The 25,225-nt window shown below is 49.1% G+C and overlaps 1 protein-coding gene across 1 annotated transcript in view; it reads right to left on the bottom strand.

Annotated features, from left to right (window-relative positions):
* Window positions 1–3,028: 3,028 nt before the first annotated feature.
* PRRX1 (paired related homeobox 1) overlaps window positions 3,029–25,225 on the bottom strand; it is a 37,621-nt gene continuing 15,424 nt past the window's right edge. The window contains exons 2-4 of the mRNA XM_066324790.1: window positions 9,540–9,715; window positions 8,899–9,080; window positions 3,029–4,691 (exon numbers count right to left, since the gene is read on the bottom strand). Coding sequence (XP_066180887.1) covers window positions 4,553–4,691; window positions 8,899–9,080; window positions 9,540–9,715 — 497 coding nt within the window. The 3' untranslated portion in view covers window positions 3,029–4,552. The remainder of the gene's footprint in view (window positions 4,692–8,898; window positions 9,081–9,539; window positions 9,716–25,225) is intronic.

Below are 25,225 nucleotides of genomic sequence, written 5' to 3'. Positions count from 1 at the left end.
CCAGGCCAAACTGAGAGCTGGAGCCATCAGATGAGGAGCCACAGCACAACCAGCCCAGGAGATGGACACCTGACCAAATGGAGCTCAGAGGAGCTGGCTGCAGGTCTGGATGGACATCCAAGGCCTGTTCCAACTCGCTCCAAACCACTCCAGCCTCTAAATCAACTTGGAAGCGATGCTATTTACAAGCCTACTACTTCTGGCAACCAAGAAATAATAAGCAATAGGGTGATAATATTATTATTATTTCAGCTTCAGAGGAGGGAATAATCAGCTTTCCAAGGAATGCCAGTATGGTTGACTGCTGAGAGCCTTGCAGAGATACCCATCTCCCCTTCACTGTGTCTCTCTGGGGACTGCCCTGCTGAAATTTAACTGCCCAGGGAGGGTCAGAAGCCAGGTCAGCAGTGAAATAGGATGCCAGCCCAGACAGGGTCCAGATTCCCAACAGTTGGATTGAATCTGATTTAGTCATTTAGTGACCAAGAAGGGAAGTTGCAGAAGCCCACCAGCCTCCCAGAAGAGACCCAGCTGGGAGTACAGCTCACCAACTCCAGCCTAGCTTCACATCTTCAGGAGACAATCCCAGCACCACTCCCACCCACTCCTCTTTACCAGCCTTCACGAATTAGCCCTGCTGACCCTCTGAGCTCCTTCTGCCCCCCTGCCTTGCTTTGCAGTGGAGGGATTTCTCTGCTGAGCCCAGCTCTGTTCAGTCCTGCACAGCTGGTGGGACTCAACACTTTTCCTCTCTTCAGTTGCTGCTTTCCCTCCTCCCCTCCTTCCCTGCTGGTCACCCATCCCCGGGGGTTGTCCATCCCTCCCTCACCTCTCTTCTCTGAAGGGAGACCCCTCTGCTCCCCTCCTGCCCCACATCCAGCCCCACCTGGCGTCTCGTCAGCCCCGTGGGGTGTAGGGAGCAGTGGACAAAGCCATGGATGTGTCTCCACTCTCCCTCAACACCATCTCTCTTCTAGGAGAAGCCTTTGTAGATGTTTCCTGAACTTGAAGGTGCCTGACCCCAAGCCCAGCTCCACGGGTTCCTCTTCCCCCCCTGCAAGACTCCAGAGAGTTCCCGGCCCCAGCCAATACTGCAGGACACCTCAGGGCAGCAACACGTGACACAGATGTGGCAGCTCATAGAAAGGATTGGGGAGTCTCCTCCCCCTTTTATTGAAAATGATCATTTCTATTCTAGTGCAAACACTGTACATTTTACATCACAAAGCAAGAGATAATTTACAGGATACACTTCCATCTGGAAATCCCGTGGCTTCAAGCTCCGACAGCCTCGTCAATCATCCATCCCTGTCATGCAGGAAATTCCCACTTTGAGGGAGCCATTCACCTATTTCTCTGTTGTGAAAGGGGGAGCCTGAGAAAGCAGTGCTCGTACAGACTAGGAAAGAGAAAAATGCCTTAAGACACATTTTCTCCCCTGAATGGTACCCAAACTTAATGAGAACCATGGTAACCATGGCAACTTCCCAGAGCTGCAACTGGAAATCTGCTGAAACCCTGGAGAACTCCATTCTTTGAGGATAAGGCCCTTGATTTGCACATATATTTACATGGTTTAATAAAATACAGATTAAACAGACACAATTCTAAAATTTCACTTTGGCTTGATCGACAACAAGTCGCTGTCTTTTGGCTGAGGTCATCAGCAATTAGGAAACAAACACCAAAAGCTATCTGTTCATCCAGCTGGATTCTGGTTAGTAAATCCATGTAAACAAAGCAATACTGGGTCACCAAAGGGGATGTAAAGGTCTCATCTGAACTGATAACAACCCAGTCAGCTGTGGTGGCAGCCCTGACCAAGCAGCCCGACCCAAGGCAAGACTCAGCTCAAACTGGAGGTGCAGAAGAGTCCACAGCCTTCCTGCAGGAGCAGCCCCATGCCAGACAATTCAGATAAACTGAGGAGGCTGAACAAGGGCTAGCACAGGCATTTGTGAGCTCCCTCCTGTGAACATCCCAGCGTGGGGATGGAGATCTCTGTCCACGGCTGGGTAACGGGGCACCAGGAGCTTCATGCTCCCTGAACTGCCCCTTGATAACCTCACAAAGGGGTGTCCCTACACAGACAACAACAAAAGGTGCTCAAAGTGGTTTTTTTCCACTGCAGAAAAGCTGAGCAAAGACTGGGGGAAAGCCAGCAAGACTCTGCAGGAAAGAGCTGAAACTCCAGGGTGAGCGCTCAGGCCAGCACAGAGGAGTTCATGCAGGCTGCTGTCACTGCTGGGATGTTGGTGGGATGTGGAGGAGGGCAGCAAGGCAAGGAAAGCAGAGAGTACTAGCTTAAGGTACTCAGTTCAACCCTTCAGTGATGTTACTCAAAAGCACTGGGTCCTTTCTGGCTGCATTCTTCAAGTCTGTGTGTTTGTGTGGGCACAGGAAGCAGCAGTGAGTTTCTAAGTCTCTAAGCCTGAGATTTCCAACATGATCACTTGTCTCTAGGAGCTGGACCAGCACTATGCAGGGTAGAAATATTCTGGTTTACCCATGTTAGATTCTTCAGACTGCAGGTGGCCAAAAAAGTGATCAAACAGAACACGATGCATTTCTTAAAGCCCTGCCTCCCTTTCCCTGGTGTTCTGCCTGTGACTTTCAGCTTTTTGTCCTGATCACGATTAGGTTGGTTTTTTTTCCCCTCAAAAATACCCACACATGCAGTAAAAATAGTAATAAAAAAGAAGTCCAGCAGCAATGCATACAATCACAGGCACAACTTACTCCAGTTTGGATTTGGGACTTTTTTCCTTGTGCTAGCTCAAATATTTTGGCTAGCTTTCCATTCATCCCCTGCCAGTTTAATTTTCACCTACACTTTAAAGAGATTTATTCCTCGTTTCCTGTTTTAGACTATCAAAGCCCACTGTCAGGCATCTACATACGCCCAATGTGTCTGCAGGAAACACCAGCATGGAGATCCAAGCCACTCTACCAGAAATATTTCTCGTGACTGAGTTTCATTGTCCATCCCTCATGGTCCAGCCTGGACTCATGGAGCAGCTCTGCAAAGTCCATCTCAGTTTGGACACAAGTGCTGTTTGTCATAAATCAACCCCCTCCTCCCACAAATGTGAGGGGGAGGCACCACCAGCAACGAGAAAGATCCTAATTTCCTCAGGGTGCTTGTGTGGAAGAAATGCCTTTTGGGCTGCATCTCCCCTACTCTTCATGGAGATAAATAAATTAGGTCCTCATTAGGTCTCCAGAGCCCAGAGGGTGGACAGCAGGTAGGGAAAATGGTAAAGGTTATAGGATAAGCCTTACTGAGCAGTGTTATGGGATCTTTGGTGGGATGCTCTCTGCTGAGACATCCTGTGTGCTCAGACAGATTTGCCCTGGGGATATCCCTGCATGTTCCCAAGAGCCACATGAACCAGTCTGACTGCAGAGGAGATCCTTGTTCTGTTCTGTGAAGCTACCCATGGGGGAAAATCTGCAAAGGAGTGTGGCTCCCTCCAGCACCACTTCTTTGGGGTCTCTCACAGGAGGATGTGAGCTGCCTTTTCCAGTGCTGCCCAAGGCTGCAGGGAAGAGCTCTGACAAGGCTGAGGGAGGCTGTGCCTGGAATTTCAATGCACAGCTCCACCTGGATGCAGCACAAACATCCCAAACGTTTTCAATGGATTTTATTTTGTTTAATAAAAAAAACCAACCAAGCTTGCATGTATTATCTTATATATATAAATATATACAGTATATATAAAACAAATGCATCTGGACAACGCCTTTCCCTGTGGCACAAACTGTAAGGCATAGAAAGGAGTGTCCTGACAGTCCTGTTCTTGGCACTACAGAGAGATCCCCCTGCTACACTCCCACGTTGGCTTTTCTCTCTTCTTTGGCTTTTCGAGGCAGCAGTGCTGGGAATACTCAACAAAACAATGGAGCTCTGCAGAGCCCAAGGAGGTTTTCCAGGCAACTCAGACAGCAGGAATCCATCTTGTTGCATTAAATGGACTTCTGGCAGACTGATAGGAATGTGCTGCCTCTGTGGCACAAGGGACTGGAGGGATGAGGGTTGGGTGGATATCATGGAAATTGGTGACCAAACAAATTCTTCTTCTAGGGTGGGCTGGGGCAGCGGGAAGAGGAGCAAGCTTTGCATCTCAGCATGCTGGTGGTGGGACTTGTCCATGGGCTGAGATTGGCAGAGGTTTCTTTTTGCAGTCCCGTACAAAAATGGAAACCAGCAAGGGTGAGACTGTCCTTTACTGAAGAAGCTCATAGTATATTGAGCAGAAGCAATAAACCCGACGATAACAAGAGAAAAAAAAAAACAAACAAAAACGGTGGCATTATCCCAAAAGGAAGGAGGAACCTTATCACTCACAGGTTTGGTTTGCTCCCCGTGTTCAGTTCTGGGTGAGGGTTGGCTTTTTTTTTTCTTCTTTTTTTTTTCTTCTTTTCTTTTTTATGTTTTTTTGTTGTTGCTGTTCTCTTTTTTTTTTTTTTTTTTCTTTCAGCACAGACAAGTTGCGAAGCAGGACGGGTGCTGTTGTGTTTTCTCCTTCTGCAAGGCAGCTGCCTGCAGTCGTTAATTGACTGTGGGCACCTGATTCCTCTGTAAACTATATTCCTTTGCCTTCAGTCTCAGGTTGGCAATACTGTTGGCCATGTTCATGCCCTGCGCCGGGCTGGCGTTGGTACACGTGGCAGAGTAGGTGGCCATGGCACTGAGGGATGGAAAGAGAAACATCAAGTCAGACACGGCCTCCAAACCACAGCAGAAATCACCACCACTGGTTTTTCCACACCTTTGGGGTGTGCTCCTGGTGTCAGCAGGGAAGTACCACTCCCCTTTATTGAACGCTCCTTTATTTATTTAGCATCTCGCTGCTGAAGGTCACTCACCCAGCGCCAAAGCTGGTTGAAGTCAACAGGAAAAATTTCCACTTCCTATTTTCTAACCCAAAAAGGTTTGCAATGAGGTCAGCCTGCCAGTTAGACCATTGTCCTTAAAAGTATTCCCACTGGAAGCAATGTCTTTTTGATGAGACCAGTTGCTGGTTTTACAGCCTGTGAAATCACGTCACTTCTGAAACACATGTTACATTAAAGAAACACTCTGGGAAAAACCCGTTTCAACAATTGTCATGTTTTCTGGTTTCAGCCTTTTGGAATGAAAATGTCCACATTTTTTTCCCCTCAAAACTTCAGCTGATTATAAAGAGCATGTCCCAAAGGCTGAAGGAAAAACCCCAAAACATAAACCACTTTTTCTCCCTTTAAACCGCGACTTTATTCATGAAAAACATCACTTCTGACAGCAGAGGCTGAACAAAGATCTCTGACTCCTTTCTTATCCTACCAAAAAATCTGCAAAGCTGCTTTCCAGACCACTAGAAAACTTGTTCAATCCATGTGTCCCATGGGTTTCTGTGAAAAGCAGCTCCCCCAGCCAACTCCCCCAAACCCAGCAAAGCATGTGACCTGCTGCATTTCCTTTACATGGGTCCACAGATCAAAACCAGTTGAAAAGCACCACATGAACTAGAGGTGCCCATTTAACACAGAGTGTTCAGGAGGAAACCCCAAATGCTCTGCTGGAAGCCAGCTCAGCCCTGGTGCTGACCTTTTCCATCTGCCTGCCCGGGTGGCTCACAGCTGAGGCTCTGGGAAATGCTCTGCTCCATCCACAGACCAAAAAACCGAGATGGGTTGGGGGTTTTTTTTTGCCTTTTTGTCTTTTCCTTTTTCTGTCTTAAAAAAAATAAATATCCTTCCAGCACTGACCTCCACAACTGGAAATGCCTTTGCAACAGCAAATCTCCCTGCAGGGACATGGGCACCTGCTGCACAGATCCAGGCTGGAGCTGTGCCTGCTCACCCTGAGGTACTGCTGGCATTTCTGACCTCCCAGGAGTTTGCCACCCAGTGCTGTGTGAATCCTCAGTCTGCAGGAGATCCAGACCAGGCAATGTCTGCATTTCACCAGCATCCAGAACACGTGGATGTGTGCTTCTGGAGCTCTTCTCAACCAGCTGCATCCCTTCAGTTCCCTCTCCATGGCTGGGCTGGTTCTTCCCTCACCTCTAAGTCAGCAGTAGTGAGAGAAGCCAAGTGCTGCCTGCAGGAGGGCACAACGCCCCACAAGGTATAAAGGTGGTGGCTACTCAAGCCCCTGTGCCCATCTGCTTCCATAGGATGCATCTCTCCCATGTTTTTGAGCTGGAAGAAATTTGGAGACCTTCAAGGGTTCTCTAAACTAGAGAAAACAGGAGTTTTCAGTCAGGGGAGTAAATTGTCCCCATTCAAAACCAGGTTGCTGGCCAAGTCTGGGCTGAAACTTTTGGGAGCCTCTGGCTCCCAGCTCCCCAGAGGCGTGGAGAAGAGGATTTCACTTACTGATGCCAAGTAAAATCTCTGCTAAAAGAAAATCTCCAGAAGTGCTTTCTTTCATCAGGTTATTCCACCAGAATAACAAGAAGAGCTGTGTCCAAACACCAAAATAGCTTGAGCATTGCTCCAGAGACTCTCCAGGCTCTAATAAGGGTTGAAGTCATCCTGTTGCCCCCTCCCTTCACCCCATTCGGGCAGAGAAAAATCTCCTTCCTCCACTCAGCTGTCTGCTTTCACGAAACACAGAGGAGCATCATGTTTCTGAGGCCTAAAATCCTTCTTTCAAATAAGGTTTTCAGTGGCCTGTAGAGTCAAAGGTTGCTGGAGTGGGAAGTGCGGGCTGCCAGTCTTGTTTTCTTAGGAACCTATGCTAAAAAATGCCTAAGCAAAACATTTTTCAACTTCAAAAATACAATAGTATCTGCTTGGCTGTCTGGGTGACAGAGATCTGCAAATAGCTTTGGTTGACCTGCGGCTGAATGTATTTGGAGAACAAACACACGGATTGAAAACTCTTCCCAGATCTAAGAGTAAAACCAGCCCTGGCCACAGAGCTCTGGGCCCTCCCCAGGAGTGGCTGTGAATCAGGGGCTGGAATAGCACTGCTGGGAAAATGGGGAGGGGGCAGAGGGCCATGCAAACACTCCATATGGCTGGAGGGTTCCAGCAGGGTTTCACCAAGGGTCCAATATTTGAATGACCTGACTGCAAAGCTTTTGTGAGGCTGCGACAGCCCGGCCCTTTCAGATGAATGTGATTGCCAAGGGATGATCAGTAGGATTAGGAAGCCTGGGGAGCATGCAGTGTCTGAGGGTCCTGTGCATCCCACAGCGTGGAAAAGCTGCTGCTGTGCTCCTCTGCCAGTGCAGGGCAGTGGCACTCCAGCCTTCTTTGATGTGAAAGCTCCAAAGTCTTTGCAGAAACATCTTGGCTCTCAGACAAGGGGAAGAAGCGCCTTTGCATCACGGATAGGCACAGCCTGGACCTGAGGGGCTGAAATCCCATCCTTGAGGCTGTCCCTTCTCCCCTGTTCTCATTAGCACACCCCAGCTGCTGCAAGTGACCTGAGACAGCCCTCCCCAGGATGCCCTTGGCATTACCTTGGCCGGGTCTTCTCCCTAGCAGTGATTATGAAGCCCCTTGTGTAAATAACACCTTGGGAGGGATGGTCTTTTTTGAAAAGTGTGAGAGGTAGAAATAAGCCATGAGCATTCAGCAGGGATCTGGTACTGTGACCAGTGCAGTCGCACTGGGGTGGGGAAGGAACCCGCTTCCCTTCCCTGGTCTCACCTCCTGAATGCTACACCAAGGAAACCTTCACAGGGAGAAAGCCTTAACCTCCAAAAAGAGGGATTTTGACAGAGAGCAGTCCTCAGAAAAAAATCCAAAGGATAAGGGCTGTTTCTAAGACAAAGCTGGTGGCCACCAAAAGCATCCTTTTCCCTATCTGGATCTATGACTTGCGTTTCTGGAGGTACAGGGTGGATGAGGAGGACACCACGGAACTGAAGCAACAAACAGGAAGACCATGTGCTTGCAGCTCTTACTGTGCAGACAATGCTTGGAGCAAAAAGAGAGTCTAGGTGAACGAGAGGTCCTGTGCATGGTGTGGCTCCTGGAGGGCAGTGGGAAGCTGGCAGTGACCAGGTCAGATGAACAGGAAGAAATCCAGCCAAAGGCTTCATGGTCCTGACCAACAATGAAGCCACTGTGCTAAAAAACACCCGCCAACCTCATTTTTAACTGCCTGTGAGCCAGCTGGCTCCCCACAAACCAACACATCCTGTGGATCTTGTGTCCACACCCAGCTCCTGCAGAGCCAGGAATGGCACAGAGAGAACAGGGAGGACCGTGATGTGCACAGACATCCCAGATCCTCTGAGACTGGGCTTGCCACATCCATGCTCCTTTCCCGTCATCCCTTCAGCAGCACTGACCACCGGAGGTGGACACTGAACACCAGCCTGTCACCTGGCCCTTAATGCAGGCGAACCACAGCGCAACATGCCCACACACTCTTGTGCTCAGGCAATAGAAACAAACTTCTCACCGGCTCGGTGCGGAGCACTGCTGCACACGGATGAAGCGAATTCCCAGCCCTTCCTGGCATCCCAAGCAGTGACCGCCACGGGATAGCCACAGAACTCCCTCTTCTGGCCACTGCCTGCTGGCTGAGCCTCCCCAAGGGTTCTGACCTCTCTCTCCCCCCGGATCTGCGTCCCACGGAAAGGTTTCCTCCTTGCTACAAACCAGATGCACCAGGGAAAACCTTGTGCTTCCATGTACTTCTTCTACCTGAGCCTCTTCTGAAATTTCCTGGACTGCGGAGAGAGAGCCCCCAGAAAAAGAAGCTGCCAGAAAGACACAACGACGCCGAGCCGGGCCCACACGGGAGAAGTGGCAGGGAATGAGATGAGGAGGGAACAAGTGAGGAGAGCCGGTGGGACGGTCAGAGTGCTGCATGCCCCAGCTGCCCCGTGTGGGTACAGCAGAGCGGTCTGAGGGCGGCTTTGGGACGGCCCAGCGCGGTGGCTCACTCACCTGTAGGGCGAGGCGGTCCCCCAGGACAGATAGTCGGTGGGTCTGGGAGCGGGGCGAGGTACGATGGGCTGCTCCACGGCCGTCACGTCCCCTGAGTAGGATTTGAGCAGAGAGGCGTTCTTGCTGGCCAGCATGGCCCTCTCGTTCCGGCGGAACTTGGCCCTCCTGTTCTGGAACCACACCTGCAGGGGGAGCACAGAGCCGTCACCTGTGCTCTGAGCCCTGCTCTGTGCGGCCCTGGCCCCGGCCCGCTGTGCCCTGCGGGCGCTGTGCAGGCTGCCTGCCTCCCAGCCTGTGCCGGGAACCCTAGGGTGAGATAATCCCCGGGCCTGCTCTGACAGAGCCCCGAGGGGCTGGCTGTACACACCGCGGCCCGCTCTGACCTTCAGAAGGGGCAGGCCTGCGAGCTAAGAGCTCAGGAGGACGTGAGCAGCCTGAGCATCCAACATCTCGGCCTGGCATGAGGCGTAAGGACACATGTGACCGGGCAGGAGGGCAGGTCAGGCCTGGCAGTCTCCCTCAGGAGCCAGCAGCGTGGTGACCCTCGTGGGCCACACAGACCTGGAGGATTTCTGCTGCTTGCTGGAGTGGCCCGGGGATCCCCCAGGTGAGCTGTGCCCGGGTGTAAACTCTGGGATTACCTGAACTCTGGCTTCGGTGAGGTTGACTCTGCGTGCAAGGTCCTCCCGTACGAAGGCATCGGGGTAGTGTGTCCTCTCAAAGACCCTCTCTAGTGCCTGCAGCTGGCTGCTGTTGAAGGTAGTCCTGTTCCTCCTCTGCTTCCTTTTCTTCTTCTCCTCGGAGTTCAGCTGATCATCTAGGACAGACAGTTGGGGACGTGAAAAGTGAGAAAGCTACGAGCTCACAGCCACGGGGTGAACGACCTCAATGGTTGCAAGAAGGGAAGGGCTTAGGAAGGGGCTTGCACAGTTTCAACCCCACATATTAAGCACGCTGTGTTAGCCTCCACATGAAGAGGAGGTGTAAAGTGCACTGATCCCAAGCATTTGTTTTTCAGTTCCACCGCGTAAGACTTGTACCAGCTCTCTCAAGCTACTCCAGGTCTCAGCTTCCTTATCTCTAAAAAGCAGCAAAAAAGCCCAGAATCCCTCTCCCCATTCCTGACAATCCTGGAAGTCTTTTCTGATGGTAAAAAAAAAAAAAAAAAAAAAAAAAAAAAAAAAAAAAAAAAAAAAAAAAATCACAAAACCCTGTTCTCTTGGCTTCGAATTTCCAAAGACTGCTCTTACTGGGACATAATACAGCTCTTTAGGGTAAGAGCATGCTGGATATTGTTAGTGAGGAGCAGTTGTGCCCTCTGCAGCCTCCTCCTTGCCTTGCCGAGCCCAGCAAGGTGTTGAACAACAAATAAGAGCACATATTGTTTTGTACCTGGTTTGCATTTACTCAGAAACTCATCAATACATCTGGATCACAACAGTATGTGTGGGGTGCCAGCAAAAAATCCACATTACCCGGGGGGGACCTGAGCCAATATTCACGTCAGCATTAAAGTGTATTGATCCCTGAATCCATAAAAATGCACAAGCTCGTGAATCATATTCAAGGTTCATAACTGCACACCCTGGCACAGTGTCACCACCCAGAGTCCCAAGGCTTGACCTGCTATGTACAGATGGAGAACACCCTCTCACCAGTCACTCCTTTTGCCATGTACGAATGTGACAGCTCCCCTTATCCCCCTCTTCTCCAGGGGGTATGTAAGGCACAGGGAGGGGCTGACAAGGAAATTGAAGTCTGCAGTTGTTGTCCTCACCACCTGTTTGTGTTGCTTTTCACAGCCCATCTGGTACCAGTTACTGCACCTGAACACCTTTGGAGTGAGGCCCATCCATTTGGGAACAAAAGGACATTCCTCTTAAATTAAAGTAGGGTTTTCAAATTCCTTCAGGTTTACAGTGCCTCCATCCCTAAATCCTCCTCCAACAGCCTGATGATCCCCAGAAGGCTCTTTTCCAGCCCGGGGATTCCTTGGTGCAAAAATATGCCCTTGGTTTTCCCATATCCGAGAGGAAGTGTTCGGAGACCAGTTTGTAACAGGGACGCTGAGCCGTAAAGCTGAGCTGGGAAGGGACTGGCAGAGGCTGGAATGTGCAAGAAAAACAAAGGCACGTAGGAATGAAAGCAGGGCTACAGGTGAATCTATCAGCTCAGGTGGTGGGAAGCAAAGCAGTGGAGCAGAGTTGTGCACAACTGCTGTTGTGCAGAACCTCCTGCACACGTTTCCCCCTCCCGGGGGGTTTAACACCGCCACAGGGTTCACCCCTTGTAAAGAAGGGGAAAAAGCCTTGCGTGTCCCTCTCTTGACTCATCATCAAACCCTTCTCAAAAGGGGCCAGCTATTTCCCCCTGGCCCTGCATTTCGACACAGCTGTGCTGCTGTGCACCACACAGCACAGCAAAGGAGCCTCGGGGCACAGACGTCCCTCCAAATGCCACAAACAGTGCCAGAGCAGCTGCTGGAGAGGCCAAAGACAACACGGCCTCCTTTGGCGTTATCCATTTCATGCTGTCTTCTCATCTAAACCCTGCCTACGTGGAGTGTATGAACAAATCGATAAAAGCCTTTGGGACCTCTTCAGAATCCCATCCAGGCCTCTGAAGCCTCAGTTTCTGCCCAGAAGACAACACCTGGCTGAAGGGAACATGAGCCCGAGGCTGTCTGGCCATGGCTCACTCTTGTATGACAGCTACACGTGAGGAGGGGTGAGCTCTGGGGAGCAAGAAGGAGGGCCAAAGTCTGTAGAACACTGAAGAACAAGAATTCCCCCTGCCAAGCACGTTAACACAATTTGCCTGGTTTCCTCCCGGCGCAAAGCGAGACGCCGGTGATTCCCGGCTCCCCTCGCAATCACTGTGCCAAGGGAAGGAAAGTGTCCCCTGTGCTGGGGGACTCACAGCTGCATTGTGCTGCCTAAAGCACCCCCAGCCTTGGCCTTTTCCAGGACAGAGCTGCATGGAGGTGACAGCAAAGCACAGGGAGCTTTGGAATTCGGGGATCTCCCCTCGCCCACACCTCTGTGACGGCGCAAGGTCACAGTTGTTGGAACCCTGGAGGCTGGAAATTTCAGGCTTTCTGCTCTAAAGGGCACTGACCCTCATGCAAGCATCACATTTGACTTGGGACCTCAGAACAGGCTTCTGAAATTAAGTGATAGCATCGAGGTTGTGGGTGTGTAGTTTAAATAGCATTGTGTGATTTCACAGGGTGAAAAACTTAGGATTTAAGAGTTCAGTATATAGCAGTACATGTGAGTCAAGATAGAGGCCTTTAGGCGTTGTCTGAGTCCTTTTTCACCTTCTTCATCCTTCTTCTTCATAGGTTTAGTTAGTTTTCTGTAATTGGTTGATAGAGTCCACATTGCAGACTTCAACTAGTTAGTTATTAGGTTTAAAGTGAAAATAATTTAAGTAGCATTTCATAATTAGACAAATTGTCCTTAAAAAAAAACCTTATAAAAATAAAATAGTACTCCACTTTACCTCATTTCTCTAACTAATTAAAACTCTCGAGTCATAAATCTGTAAATAAATAAAAGATAAAAACCCATCCAAATCTAAATACAAAAACTACAACTCCCATGTATTAATCCCAACCTTAACAGAAAGAAAAAAAAAAAAAAGCCAAAACTATCACACCAAGTGTCTACAGGAGCAACTTGGGTGGCAGGGGAAGAAAGATAACAGCACGATATTAATCCAGAGCAGCACGAGGTTGGTCAATCCTTGTGTCTTGCTGGTTACACACTGCTAATGAGGGACTGTGCACACCTAAACCCAAGCCTGCCTGCAAATGTCACCTTGCTCACAGCGCTCCCCAGCTGCCTCCAGCATGTCAGCAGAGCATTTCTTCTTCTCTGCCATTATTTCTTTATCAAGAAACAACACCAAACACCGAAAAATGGTATTCCTAAACAGTGTTGACAGCACTAGAGACTGGAGTCAGCAGAAACGGAGAGGAGAGGAAAACAGCACCAAAGCTTTTTAGGTAGGTCAGAAATCTTTTTTTTGTCAACGTTCTTTAAATCAGAAAAATTTTATTACGTGCAGCGTTCTCAAGAGTGAAGCAGCTTGCAAATGTGCCTTGCAGAGAGAGAAAAACGTGTACTCTCCTCTCAGGAACCCAATGGTGGAAACTCTGGGAATTCCACTGCCAAACCCCAACCCTCCGTGCTGGGCTGGGGGGACTAAGTTTCCTGTTTCCACATTTGCATTTTCCTGTGTTATTTGTACATTCCTCCAGAACCTGCAAGTCCTGGTGTCATACACAAATACACCAAAGCACTCTCGAGTGCTCCTAAATGACTGCAGCATGAAACATCCTATTCCTTTTCCCCCTTGCAGCGAGGCAGATCCATGGTTGCAGACACTCCAAACTATTCTCCTCACTGCACAGTGTCTGTCCCAGTGCCTGTAACTATCTCTGGGGCAACACCAGGCTGCTCCTCTTGGGATGCCACATTCAAAATAAAAAGCATTATAAAAAAAAAAAAAAACAAATCAGAGTTGAGAACTAAATGCCTTTTTAGGGGTTTCAAGATTGGCATTTTTTTCATCAATACTTACAACCGCAACATATTTTAGATTTCCAGTTTGCAGGAATGCTTGTGCATACTTGTATTCATTCCAGGTCAGAACAAAAGCTAATTTCCAGATGGGATTTACATTGTGTGGGCAGTTTGGAAAAGTTTTGACCAGTTCTATTAAGTCCAGAACCAGCTATTATAGTTCATTAATTGGATCCGAATCGAAAGTAAACAACTGGATTTAATTAAGGGAGGGACAGAGACACTTAACCACAGCATAATGTATGGTAAGGCAGGAAAGATTTGTCACATCAGCTATAGAAACTGTAAACTGAAAAAGGACTCCAGGAAGAAATAAGGAATCACACTCTAATCACAGCCTTCAAAAAAGGAAGCTAATGTTTGAGATTTAAGAACAAGAAAGACAAACGATCTCACAGTGAAAAAAACCCCCAAAATAAAAATTAAAAAGGCAACAACTCAAAACTCCGAAAATGCAAAACCTACTGCAAGCCTGAGGAAGAGGAAGTTTTATTCAGATTGGTGGAGAAAGAAAGGAAAAGGGAGAATAGATGAGAAAGGAGCGGCGCTTTTTATTGGGTTCAAACTTAAAGTTCATGAAGCTTGAATAGAAATATTTCTGGGTGTTCCCCCAGCTCTGCGCAGGCTCCTCTCCCCAGCATCAGTCATCCAATTTATGGCCCATCTCACACTCCCAGCCCAGTTTTACTCACGCTCTGCTTTGCTTTTGATCCATTACATCCCTCCAAAGCACTGCAATACTTCGGGTGCAGGGCAGCTTTGTCAACTGGCATCATAAAAAATCCAAAACCAAAAGCCAGACCCAAAATGTTTAATCAAAGCAAAAACAAAGCTCCAAGCAAGAGGAATGGGAACATAACAAAATCCACACGGTGACAAAGCCCTGGCGCACTGATTTAAGACAAGGCTCACACGATTTTCCACCCTGCTCCTCCCGAGGGCACTGGGAGCTCGTGGTCCAGCAGCAGCATCCATTGTCTTTGTGAGCAGGGACAGAAGAGGGGCAGGGGGACATAAATGGATAAGATTTCATGCTCAGAACTGCCTGAAGTATCTTTCTAAAGCCTCCCAGGAGAGAACGAACTCCAGCTCACGCCTATTTCTGTGCACAAGGGAAGTATTTTCCAATAGAAATGAGGTTCTATTTGGGGGCACACAAATGCTACAGGGAGAAGGTGCAAGTGCCCCACGGCAGCCATCACAAATGTAGGCAATCTGGAATGAAGATAACACTTAACAGAAAAGTAAATATGTTAAGGTAGGAGATGCCTGTTAAGTCATGTAGTTCAGTACAGCAGTGATACCGAGCCCAGCTGTACAGCAGTGGAAACAGCAGGTTTTTATTTGTCAGTACAGGTCAGACTAAAGACATTTTTGAACTATGATTCTCCTCTCATTACACACCAGCTGAGCTTTTTTCCCTAACCTTTGCTGTTTATTTGGTTTATTTTCAGCACTACCTTAATGTTTAAATTATTTCAATTACACAGAAAATCCAAGTATGCGAAGTTCCAGTCTTGTTAAGAGCACCAGAAATACAGAAAAAAAAAATAACATAGGAAAGAAACAGATGCTCCATTTCCTTTAAGAGCCATCTCTTGTGGTTATCTCGCAGTCAGGTTCAAGTTTTGCACATAAATAATAAGTTGTCCTGTGCATGAGCACGAAGCTTCAGAAAGGTGACACCAAATTTTTCATACCAAACCTGAGTTTTAATTTTAAACGGAAACACGTGCAGATTTTCAGTGTTACCCGTGGGGCCAGGGCAGCTCCTCTCCCAAGTGTGTGTAATGTGGAACCCATCAGGGTGATTTTTAGCTGCCTGCACACGAACAATTACAGGTCATTACAGAGCTGTGAACGGCTGCTGCGGGGATAGCAGGGAGAGCCCTGCCCCGGCTCTCCTGTTGCACTTGGCTCTGCCTGCCAGCACCTGCTGAGGTCCTGTAGAGCCACAGCCTCACCAGCATGAAGGATGAAACCCTCGCTGGCCTCCCTCAGGACAGTGGCTTGAGCAGAGCGACTGTGGCCAAAAGAGTCATTCCCAGGTGGGATTCGAGGCACAACACAGTCAGTCACTCTTCCCACCTGGAATGAGGTCTTGGGGTTGTCACCTTCCAGCTGGAGAGTCTACAGATGTCTCCAAGCTCCTGAAAATAGTTTCCAGCATGCAAACATTCCTCACCCAAACTTACCAGTCACTGGGGACTTGAATGCAGAGGCTTTCCCCGTGCTCTGCTCTGTGCTTTTGTGGGTCTGCAGGGATTGGGTCCCATTAAAATCCCAACCTGCCCTGCTCCTGACCCACAGACAGGGCAGCACCAGAAGCCAAGAGCCCTATCCTAAGGCAGATGCAAGCCAGAACGCATTTCCAGGGTGGTTTCAGCTCTGGTGCTCTGCCTCTCATCTGGCAGAAACCTGTAGAGCACATGGGCAGTTACAGCAACTAAGATGTGAGCCCTCCCTAACCATGTCCGTGTTCCCACTTGCTGGAGCTGACAGAAGAAATTATATTTGGGGGGAAAAACAAAGAGTCATCATGATCCCACGAAAATCCAGAGAGTCTCCCTGGAAAGACTTAACATTAAGCGTTAATTATTGGGAGAACAACATTTGCGGGGGCAGAAGTTTACATCCTCTTCCAGAAATTGGTACAAAGCCATGGAAAGTCCCCCTACATCCCACAGACCAGTCTGAGTTCTTCTGCAACAGTTCTGCTTGCTTTATTCACTAGGGTTTTCCTTCTGGGCATCCTACAGCTCATAAGGCACATGGCTTAGTCCTGCTCTTCTAACAAGCCTTTCCGACGGGTCTTGGGGTCAGAGTGTTCCCATAATACAATAAGCACTGTATGGATCTCGTAAGCTCCAAGGCACAGTATGTTATGTGTTTGGAATTCCTTGTATGCTTTTATACTTTGTTTTACATATTGTAATTTTTATATGCATTACCACATTGATCCTTGGAAAATTAATTAAAAAAAAAAAAAACCAACCAAAAAACAACACACATAATCAAAAGCAAACACATGTATTTTAAAGCCTGCCAGCGGCAAATCATGTTCTGTGAGGCTGCACTTTGTAACTGACAAAGAGACCAAACCACCAGGCCGTGGCGGGGATCCAGCAGTGTGGATTGAGCAGGCTTGGGAGGGGATGGGATCCAAGGGGGCTGAGCTCCCCCATGTCCCTCTTTAGATCAGCCCCACGCCCCAGAGACACTGGACCCACGACAGAGGAGCAGAAATGCACTCGCAGAGCTGCGTCAGCCACACCCCAAAGCGTCCCAGCCCAAATGTCACAGCACTGAGCTGCCATGGTGCCAGGGTGACCTCCAGACCTTCCTGGGAGCCACTCAGCCCTCACAGCCCTTCCTTCACTCCTGGCTTCAGATCTGGGTCAGTGCTTGGCACAGAGGGACACGTGTGAACTCACCGCTTTGCAAGGTCAAGGGTTTGACTTCCAGCACCTCTTCCCATCAGCTCCCCTTCCTGTGCTGTGTGTCCTGATGTTTCATCTTAGGGATGGCATTGATTCAGCACAGATCAAACTTCCCAACCTCCACCCTGCTCCATCGGATCTCCTCACTCCCAAAGACGCCTCTCTATGTTCTTCATCCCCTCCCTGCCGCAGTTCATTCCAGGAAAAAAAAAAAAAATTCTCCTCTCCTGTTCAGCACCCTTTCCCTTCCCTTCTCCACAGACTTGAAAAGCCAAGCTGTGGGACGCTGCTCCCTTTCATGTACACCTGGTGTACTCCAAAGCAGCCCCCAGTGTCCTTCAGAGCCACCACTGTGCTTAACTTGACCGTGCCATTAACACTTTCCATGCAGGAGCAGACTGAAGTGTCAGGAAGGCCAATATCCACATCTCCCTGGATATACCCCACAAGCTGCCTCAAACACAAGTGGGAACAAACACCACTGCAATCAGGACAGGACAGGTTGCTCATCTATTTTCCACACTCATATCCCCCTGGAGTGAGCTCATTGGGTTTACACATTATGCAAAAGGCACATGGCAATATGTCCACCTGCTCCCCTGTTGGATTTTCCTACTCTCCCCTTCTCTCTATGTAAGGAGGTGACCCCCTAGACCATGAATCATGAACAGGGCGAAGCCATGAAGGGCAGATCTGGCAGTGCATGCTCACCTGACCTCCGGACAACACTGCCTTTTAACAAATTTATTCTTGCATTTAGAAAAAGTGGCAAAAAGTCCTCTTCAGCTAGAAAAGCTTTCATATAAGGAAAATCAGATATTTTTGCAACAAGCTGACTAGTGCAAAAATAGAAAGGAGGGTGGGGGAAGAAAAAAGAAAGGGTTTTTGTCAAGACAGGAAAAAGCTGCTTTGGGGGGGATTTTTTTCCAGTCCATATACCCATTGCAGATGAACCAGTTGGCATTTCAGCTGGCTCATTTCCAACTGCTGTGGCGGCCACGAGAGCCTGCAAACATTCCCCAGCAAGCTCCTTTCACAGGGAGAGACTGACTCAAGCTGAGTGGCTCCATGAATGTCTGTGCTTGTGCTGCTGAGGAGTGCCATTATCCTACAGCCACCCTGACTGGATCTGGAAATTCACTTGGATGGTGTTTGCTGGTACGTGGGACCTGCACAAACAGACTGCCGATGACCAGCAGGACGCACGCGCCAGCTGGCTCCTCTAGCAGGCAGGAACACTGCTCCCAATGGATATTTCATCTGTGTATTCCTGGAATATCCAGGACTGCAAACTGCATGGCACGGAAGGGCCGTGCCACGACCACAGGGCGCCACAGGCCAGGAGAAGGGGAGGTGCATACAGCAGTGAGAACACGGGAATGAGCTCTCCAAAGGCTGTGCTCCCCTTTCATTAGCATCCAGGAACAAATGTGTTTCAAGGAAATTGGACCACCACCACCACCACTTCCCGAGCAAACTGGACTGGAGCTGCTGCAAAGCTTCACTTAGAAATCCATTTTTTTTTTACCACTGATGGATTTTATGGGTCCCTCTTGATCACAACTGGAAAAACGATGGCATCCAAGGTCCAGAAATAACATAACTTGAGCCCTGCTCTCAGCATCCAGCCCACCTGCCTTCTGCAAGGGCTGAGCACCCCAACCAGGAACACAGTCCTTGGGTGGGGTACGAAGGACCTTAAACAATTGCTGCACGAGGCAAAGGGATCAGCGCACATAGGGCCATTTCAAAACAGCTTCCTCCTTCCCAGGACCACTGTGAAAACCTGCTCTTCTAAGGAGAAGGGACAAAGAGATGGGGTGAGGCTGCTGCTGGTGTCTGGGAGATTTTTGTTGGACACAGAGACATCCAGCAATACAGGAAGGCAGATGGGACAGACCATGGGCTCCAGGGTGCTCCATACCCCAGCTCTGCAGGATGCAAAGGGAAACCAGGCTCAGACCCACCTCCATCCTTTGCCTCTTCTGGACGGCGAATGCATTTCACATTAGCTAATAAATTGCTACATCTTATGTTTCCTAGCCTGCTGGAATGATGAATATTTTGGAATGTATTTTAAATGGTTCCTTGCCAGCATCGAACAATCATCCAGAAATCTGAAATCAAAAAGCTGAAGAATGGAGAGCCCTGTCTTTCCAGAGTTCACCGCAGTTTGAAAAGCACAACTCCCAGCAGAGGAGGCGAAATAATGATTATGAGAGTTCCTGTGAACTGAGGCACACAAGGCATATGTTGGAAATGACAATCCTTAATATGGAGTATTAATTTTTGCCTCCAGGTGATGAATATATTCTAGGATATCTGTTTATTCCTGCCTGAAATGTCAGATACTCTAACCTGCAGGATCGGACATTTTAGGGGACCTGTGCAGAAACGTGGGATATCTTGGCAACAAAACACTGCTTTTGGTCTGGTGCAGGGTTAGCAGAGAGCTGCTGCTGTTCTAACAAAATTTAATGCAATTTTAAAGGGCTCTAGCTAATGAATCACAGCCACTGCCAGACCAGCCACATCCTCACCTAACACAGGAGTATCTCAAGAGCAGCAAAAGGTTGCATGGCTCACCCAGTTCACGTGGATCATCAGCCACCAGGCAGCGAGGGCTGAGCCAGCTCAGCACAAACCCCAAGCCTGGATGGAAAGTCTCCATGGATAAAGGAGACCAGAAGTGGTCTGGTCTCATTGGAGCAGCTCCAAGAAATAAGCTTTTCTCTCCCCCATAGAGATGGGCTGTCTAGACACATTGGCAAGGCTGTGCTGCCGAATTTGCAGTGCTGCATCCTTCTCGTATCCAGCCTGTCAAATACAGCAAATTCCTGTCCCCCAGCCTGTTAGCATGGGCACTTTTTCAAACTTCCTAGTGTTACTCATGTCCAGAAATGCCATTATGTTTAATGAGAAGGTTTTTAACAGATTGCTCCACACACGCAGGAAAACATGATTTTCTTTATCAACCCTCTGGCAAAATAATTTATTGTTTCGTTATTTCATTAAATATTTTTTTCCTAACAATTAAAGTAAAAATAAAGTAAGTCGAGTACAAAGTATTTTTAAGCCAAGAAACACTGATATGTGAATATGAATTGCAATGGAAATGTAGGAAGAAATGTTCTCCAAATAATAAAAATACTACTCAGCAAAACCTTTGGGAGTTAGGTGATGTTTTCCACTGGAAAAACAATGAGAATATTTAGAGAGAGCCTAGCCTCAGGGCCACATTCAACACATCGTATGGAAGTGCAGATTTAAACCCATCCACATCAAAGCTGCCCTGAAATAAGCAAATTACCTTCCACCAGATTCAAGGCTGCAGGGGTGATTAGTGTGAGTTACACAGACTTCTCCATCGTCAGAGGTCCTCAAAACAAGCTGGAGAAACGTTTGCCAGGGCTAGTGTAGGTCAAAAACCACATGAAAATTCGACATGGCCCTGGAGTGGAGCAGAGGTGGACTGTCGACTGTCTCTTTGCTCGTAACACATCCAGCAGCCCCGTGCTTAGAGGGGTCAGACAAAAAGCAAATCCGCTCCAAATAAATCACAACTGGGATGCACTGGCATTACATTCACGCTGTTGACCTTCACAGCACAGAAAATAAAATAACGGCAAGTAACAAAACCACTTTCAGTGTGTGGTATAAAGGTAAAAGAACAGCTGTTTCATTTCAGCTGCATGCACAAATGATAGCTGGTGTATTTTTAAGTCCTGCAATCCCACTTCCTAGCCTTTGCCTGTGCTAGCAGGGCACAGATCCTCAGGTCAGCCCACTGCTGCAGTGCAGATGCTTCCTGAGCCTCACTGACCTCCTGACCCACAACCCCACACCTGGGATTTAGACAGGTTTAGACAGAAGCATCCATGGGATGGGCTTTCTCTCTGCTTCACCAGCAGCATCCCTTAAGGGGACCTCTGAAATCATCTCATCCCTGGCTCAACTGCTCAACTGCTCCTGGCTGCTCAAAGAAACCTCAAGAGCCTTCAACTTCACTTAGGAAATCTCTGCCAACCTCTCTGTGATGGGAGCAAGTGTGCAGGTGGCTCCCTGTCAGAGGTGGCCTCCTCCCTCTCTCTCTTCCTCACACAGCTCTTGACACATCTCCCAGAACAGGTGACTGGGGATGGCCAGCTGAACACCCTCTCTGGCCAGCCCCAGGGCCCAGCCAAGTGCTGGACATGCTGAGCTGGAACCAGTGAGCAGCTATGAGGAACCAGAGGCTCCTGGCCACGGCCACCACCAGCCCAGATGCTTCTGGGCACATCCTCCAACTGGCCCCACAGCCCAGCCCACTCACAGCAGCTCTCCAGGCTCCCCTGTGGTCACAGAAGTTGAATTCAATTCCTGCATGGGAATCCACATCTGATGTTCCAACAACTGTACCTGCAGCTTGGACAGAGCCTGGATTTTCTGGTACAGGTCAGCTGCAAATGTCCTTCCATCCCAGGCACAAGGGACAGTCCAGAGCAGTGTTGGATGGACTGAAACATCCTTCACACAGGTCTGGGAACATGCAAATTGCTACACAAAGACCTCTGCCATGCAGTGAGGTGTAACAATGACCCAAAGAACCCCAAACCAGCTGGAAGAGAACTACAGCACGATGGGCTGGTCCTGAAATAGGCCCTCTTTTTCTTTTAAGCACAGCTCATTAAATGTTTGCTGGAAAAACAGAAAAGCATTTTCCACAGAGAGGAGGACGTCCAAGAAAAGCCCTTTCGGACATAAATTGGCAAGAGACTCCCAAGCATTTATCTTCAGCATAGAATGTGCTCTGTCAGGAGGGCTGTAACTAACAATACGCTGAAAAACACGCCACAGACTTGCACTGTATTTTATTTGGCACTAAGGGGTTATTCCTCAACACAAAGTATTCGCAACTGGCATCGGTTAAACGAGAAATTACAACCTTCAAAAGACCTATTTAGAGTCAGCTGCAGAAAGTACGGAATTTGCCACGGGCTTTGATGACAACAGATTATGCCCCCATAAAACACTGCAAACGCGCTCGGTTACAATGCTCGGCACGAGCTGCCGGTCCAGGCGGGGGGATTGGGAATTCTGCACTTCCTGCCCCTTCTCAGGAGGCTGCTGCCTGCTTTGGGACTGGTGATATCCCTCTCCCCAGCTCTCCAGCTCACTTGTGCCAAGTTCAGCCACAGGGCTTGGGACACAGCGAGCTGATTTCTGCAAGGGCCTTGCTAAGCTCTAGGCAGGCTGCAGAGATACCCCAAGCTCGTTAGCCCCACAGCTCACTAGGTTAAGGAGGAATATGAGGGAAGCATCCCATTCCTCGGGGCTAGATGGTCAGTTGGGACAGACTGAGGCCAACAGCATGGAGGTTTGGGAGCTCCATTACCTCCTGATCCTGCACAACTCAGCCACAAGCCAGGACAAAAGGCAGCCTCCCTTCCCTGTCCCTGGATTATTTCCACCTCCTCAGAAGGAGGAAAGAGCTCTGCCACCAAACTCCTCAGGCCCTCAGACTTTTTTCCACTCTGGCTCTGGCAAAGGAAAGCCCAGAGCTGGGAATCCTTGCTGGTGTTTGCTCCAAATGAATGCCGTGTCCACACGGGAGTGCGCGCAGGAGACACGCACGTCCGGGAAGGGAAAGGCCATCCCTGGCTGCCTGCACTGCACCAGGGCTATCTTTAGTTAACCTGGAAAAAGTGACAGGGATTCTCACAGACCAGAAACAATCTCCACCCTGGCTCACAAAAAAGGCTCCAGAGAGGTCAGTCTGAGCTAAGTTTTCCTGCCACAAGGCTGGAGCCTGCTTGGTGAGCTCTAAAACGTTCCTGCCCCTCTGCTTGGCAAGAGCTTTTCTGTTTGCTTCCCCACACCTACAGAGAGAGAGGTTTACTGGGCAGATACCCTTTGTTTACCTTGTCCTGGAAAGAGATTTTACCATTCACAGGACTTGTGCAACAGAGAAGAGAGGGAGAAACAAACCCTTTTTGCAGGCAGCCGCAGCCCGTGGCACGCAGCCTGCCCGCTCCAGCACTTACAAAAACCAGACTTGCACCAGTTAACCCCTGCTCCTGCAAGGCCAGGAATTGTCACCTGGCTTGAAATTGTGTCTTTGAGTCTTTACTGGGCTGGAGAGAGGGGAAAGCTTTGCCATGGCTGCGCCAGTGAGAGTTCTTCATGCACAGCAGGAGCAGCCAAAGCAGAACAAACCTAAATATTCAGGCATCCTAAGCTGGATCCTCTGACAACTGTGCTACTGCCCCCGCTGGAGATCAGCATGGACACAGGCTCCAGCCTGGCTGTGTCTCTTCTTGCTCATTCTCTGCTCTTTTTTAACCTTAAAGCTGGCTGAGTCTCATCATTCTGCCGTACACGCGCTGGCAGAGCTGTGCTTTTTTCATCCCAGGTTTTTAACATGACCCCAGAATCTGAAGCCTAAAATAAAAACAGGATAATTAAAAGCCACGGTCCTTCGAGTCACAGCAATGCTGAGACTGGCCTTTGCTCTTGCTGTGCTGGCATGGCACATTCAGGCAGGAAGTGAGTCTTCCCATAAAGGCTCTGGGCACTGTGTTTAGTGACCCAGGCAAAAGTTGTCATCCTGGTAGTAATGGCCTGCCATTAATCAGTTGTTTTGTTTTAAAAGCTGAAGTGTGTCAGCCAAACCCTCCTGCAGAGCCAGGTGCTGCTCTGGCCACTCACAGTCAGGTACAGAACTAAAGACTGAAATGCCCAACTTGAGGCACTGCACAGGAAAATTTCAGCCACTTCCCGGTCCACAAGTCAGATGGCAATTTCTACAGAGCAGAGCCTGGAGTCCTCCAGGGGGGGAAAAAACCCAACAAAAAAAGACCTTTTAAATTTACTCTCCTTACACAGCGACTGGCAGGGAGAGCAAGCCAACATCATCAGATGAGTGTCCCGGAATGGTGTTTCATTTCCCAACATCTGACGGGAAGGAGTGCATCAAACCCTGTCATGGGCTCGTTCCTGCCCAGCTCACAGCGGATGCACCGACCGCGCCCAGCTTACACACTGCTTTTACTCAGCAGATAGTTTAAGTGCCCCCTGATGAACAGAGACACTTTCCTGAATCAAAACCAAGAGGAAGAAGCCCCCAAGTCTCCAGGCAAAGTAAACCCAAGTCGTATTTCAACCAAATCAGGTCTCAGCAGTAGAAGCATTACAGGAGCTGGAGATGAAAATCTCCTTTTAAGCTGGAAAACTCATCCCTGATGAAGGATGGATGAGTTACTAAAACAAGTATTACATTTCGTTCTGGCTAACAGGACTCTGTTCAGGGGACCTGAAATATTCCCAAAGATTATCATTTATGCACAGCTGACTTCAAGTCCTCTTACTTGCTGAGCCCAGGCTGTGATACAACCTGCAGATTTCTCCCACAAACCTCTTCTGTTGGATAGGCATTTGTTTCTCAGTTGCTCTGGCAGTTTTATGGAATCTACCACCTGGGCACAGAGGTGATAAAACACCAAAACTCTCAGTCCTGGGCATGGCTTTCCTGCTTACCTGCCGGCCTGTGGCCAAAATGAGGTATCCCATCCTCACTGCCTGCCTTGGGAGCCCTGCTACTGCACTCCCCCAGAGCCATGTTCTGAGAGAAGGGTGCCCTTGGCCACCCTAATCACAGATCTGCCCCACAGCTCCACCAGCACTGCCTGAAACAGGCCAAGCTGCCCCAAAACACCAAATCCCTGCAACTGCCCTGACAGCTTTGGGGTGTCCTGTCCCACCGGGCAGCCTCAGTCACTGAGGACCAGCCTTTCTCACTTTCACCTACCCCCCCTGCTTCCAGTTCTCACACAGAAAGGGCTTTGACTTCTCTCAGATCATTAGAAGAAATGAGGAAATAGAGGAAATGTGGAAATCAATGTCAGAGGCTTGAAACTCCAACTTTTTACAAGTAACCAAACGGGTTACAGGAGGAAAAGTGCCTCCTGTTGGCTAGAGCAGAGATGCTGCTCCTGAGCCATTAGGTCTCCTGCTGTGTGTCTTGCCTTTAAACTGCAAAATTAAAAAAAGAGGGAAAAGCAGTTGGAAAACCCCATCAAAGATCTGTTCCTCTCTCCTGGCTTCCCGTCCTGCTTGCTCCCTGTGCTGGCTGAGCTCAAGGCCAGCTGTGCCTTGCCCAAAGCCCAGCTTGCCACGCTGGAGCGAAGCGAGCGGAGGACCCTTTGAAGCAGCCACAACAGAGAGGAAATCCTCTCCTCAGGGACGTGCCACACGGGGCTGGCCCGGCCACCGGGACAGCAGAGCCAGCCTGGAATGTGTGGCAAGCAGGAGAGAGGCAGC

The sequence above is a fragment of the Sylvia atricapilla genome, chromosome 9 (genome assembly GCF_009819655.1).
Source record: "Sylvia atricapilla isolate bSylAtr1 chromosome 9, bSylAtr1.pri, whole genome shotgun sequence".
NCBI classification, from domain to species: domain Eukaryota; kingdom Metazoa; phylum Chordata; class Aves; order Passeriformes; family Sylviidae; genus Sylvia; species Sylvia atricapilla.
The sequence above is the reverse complement of the archived record's forward strand: the minus strand, read 5'-3'. Positions and strand labels throughout refer to the sequence as shown.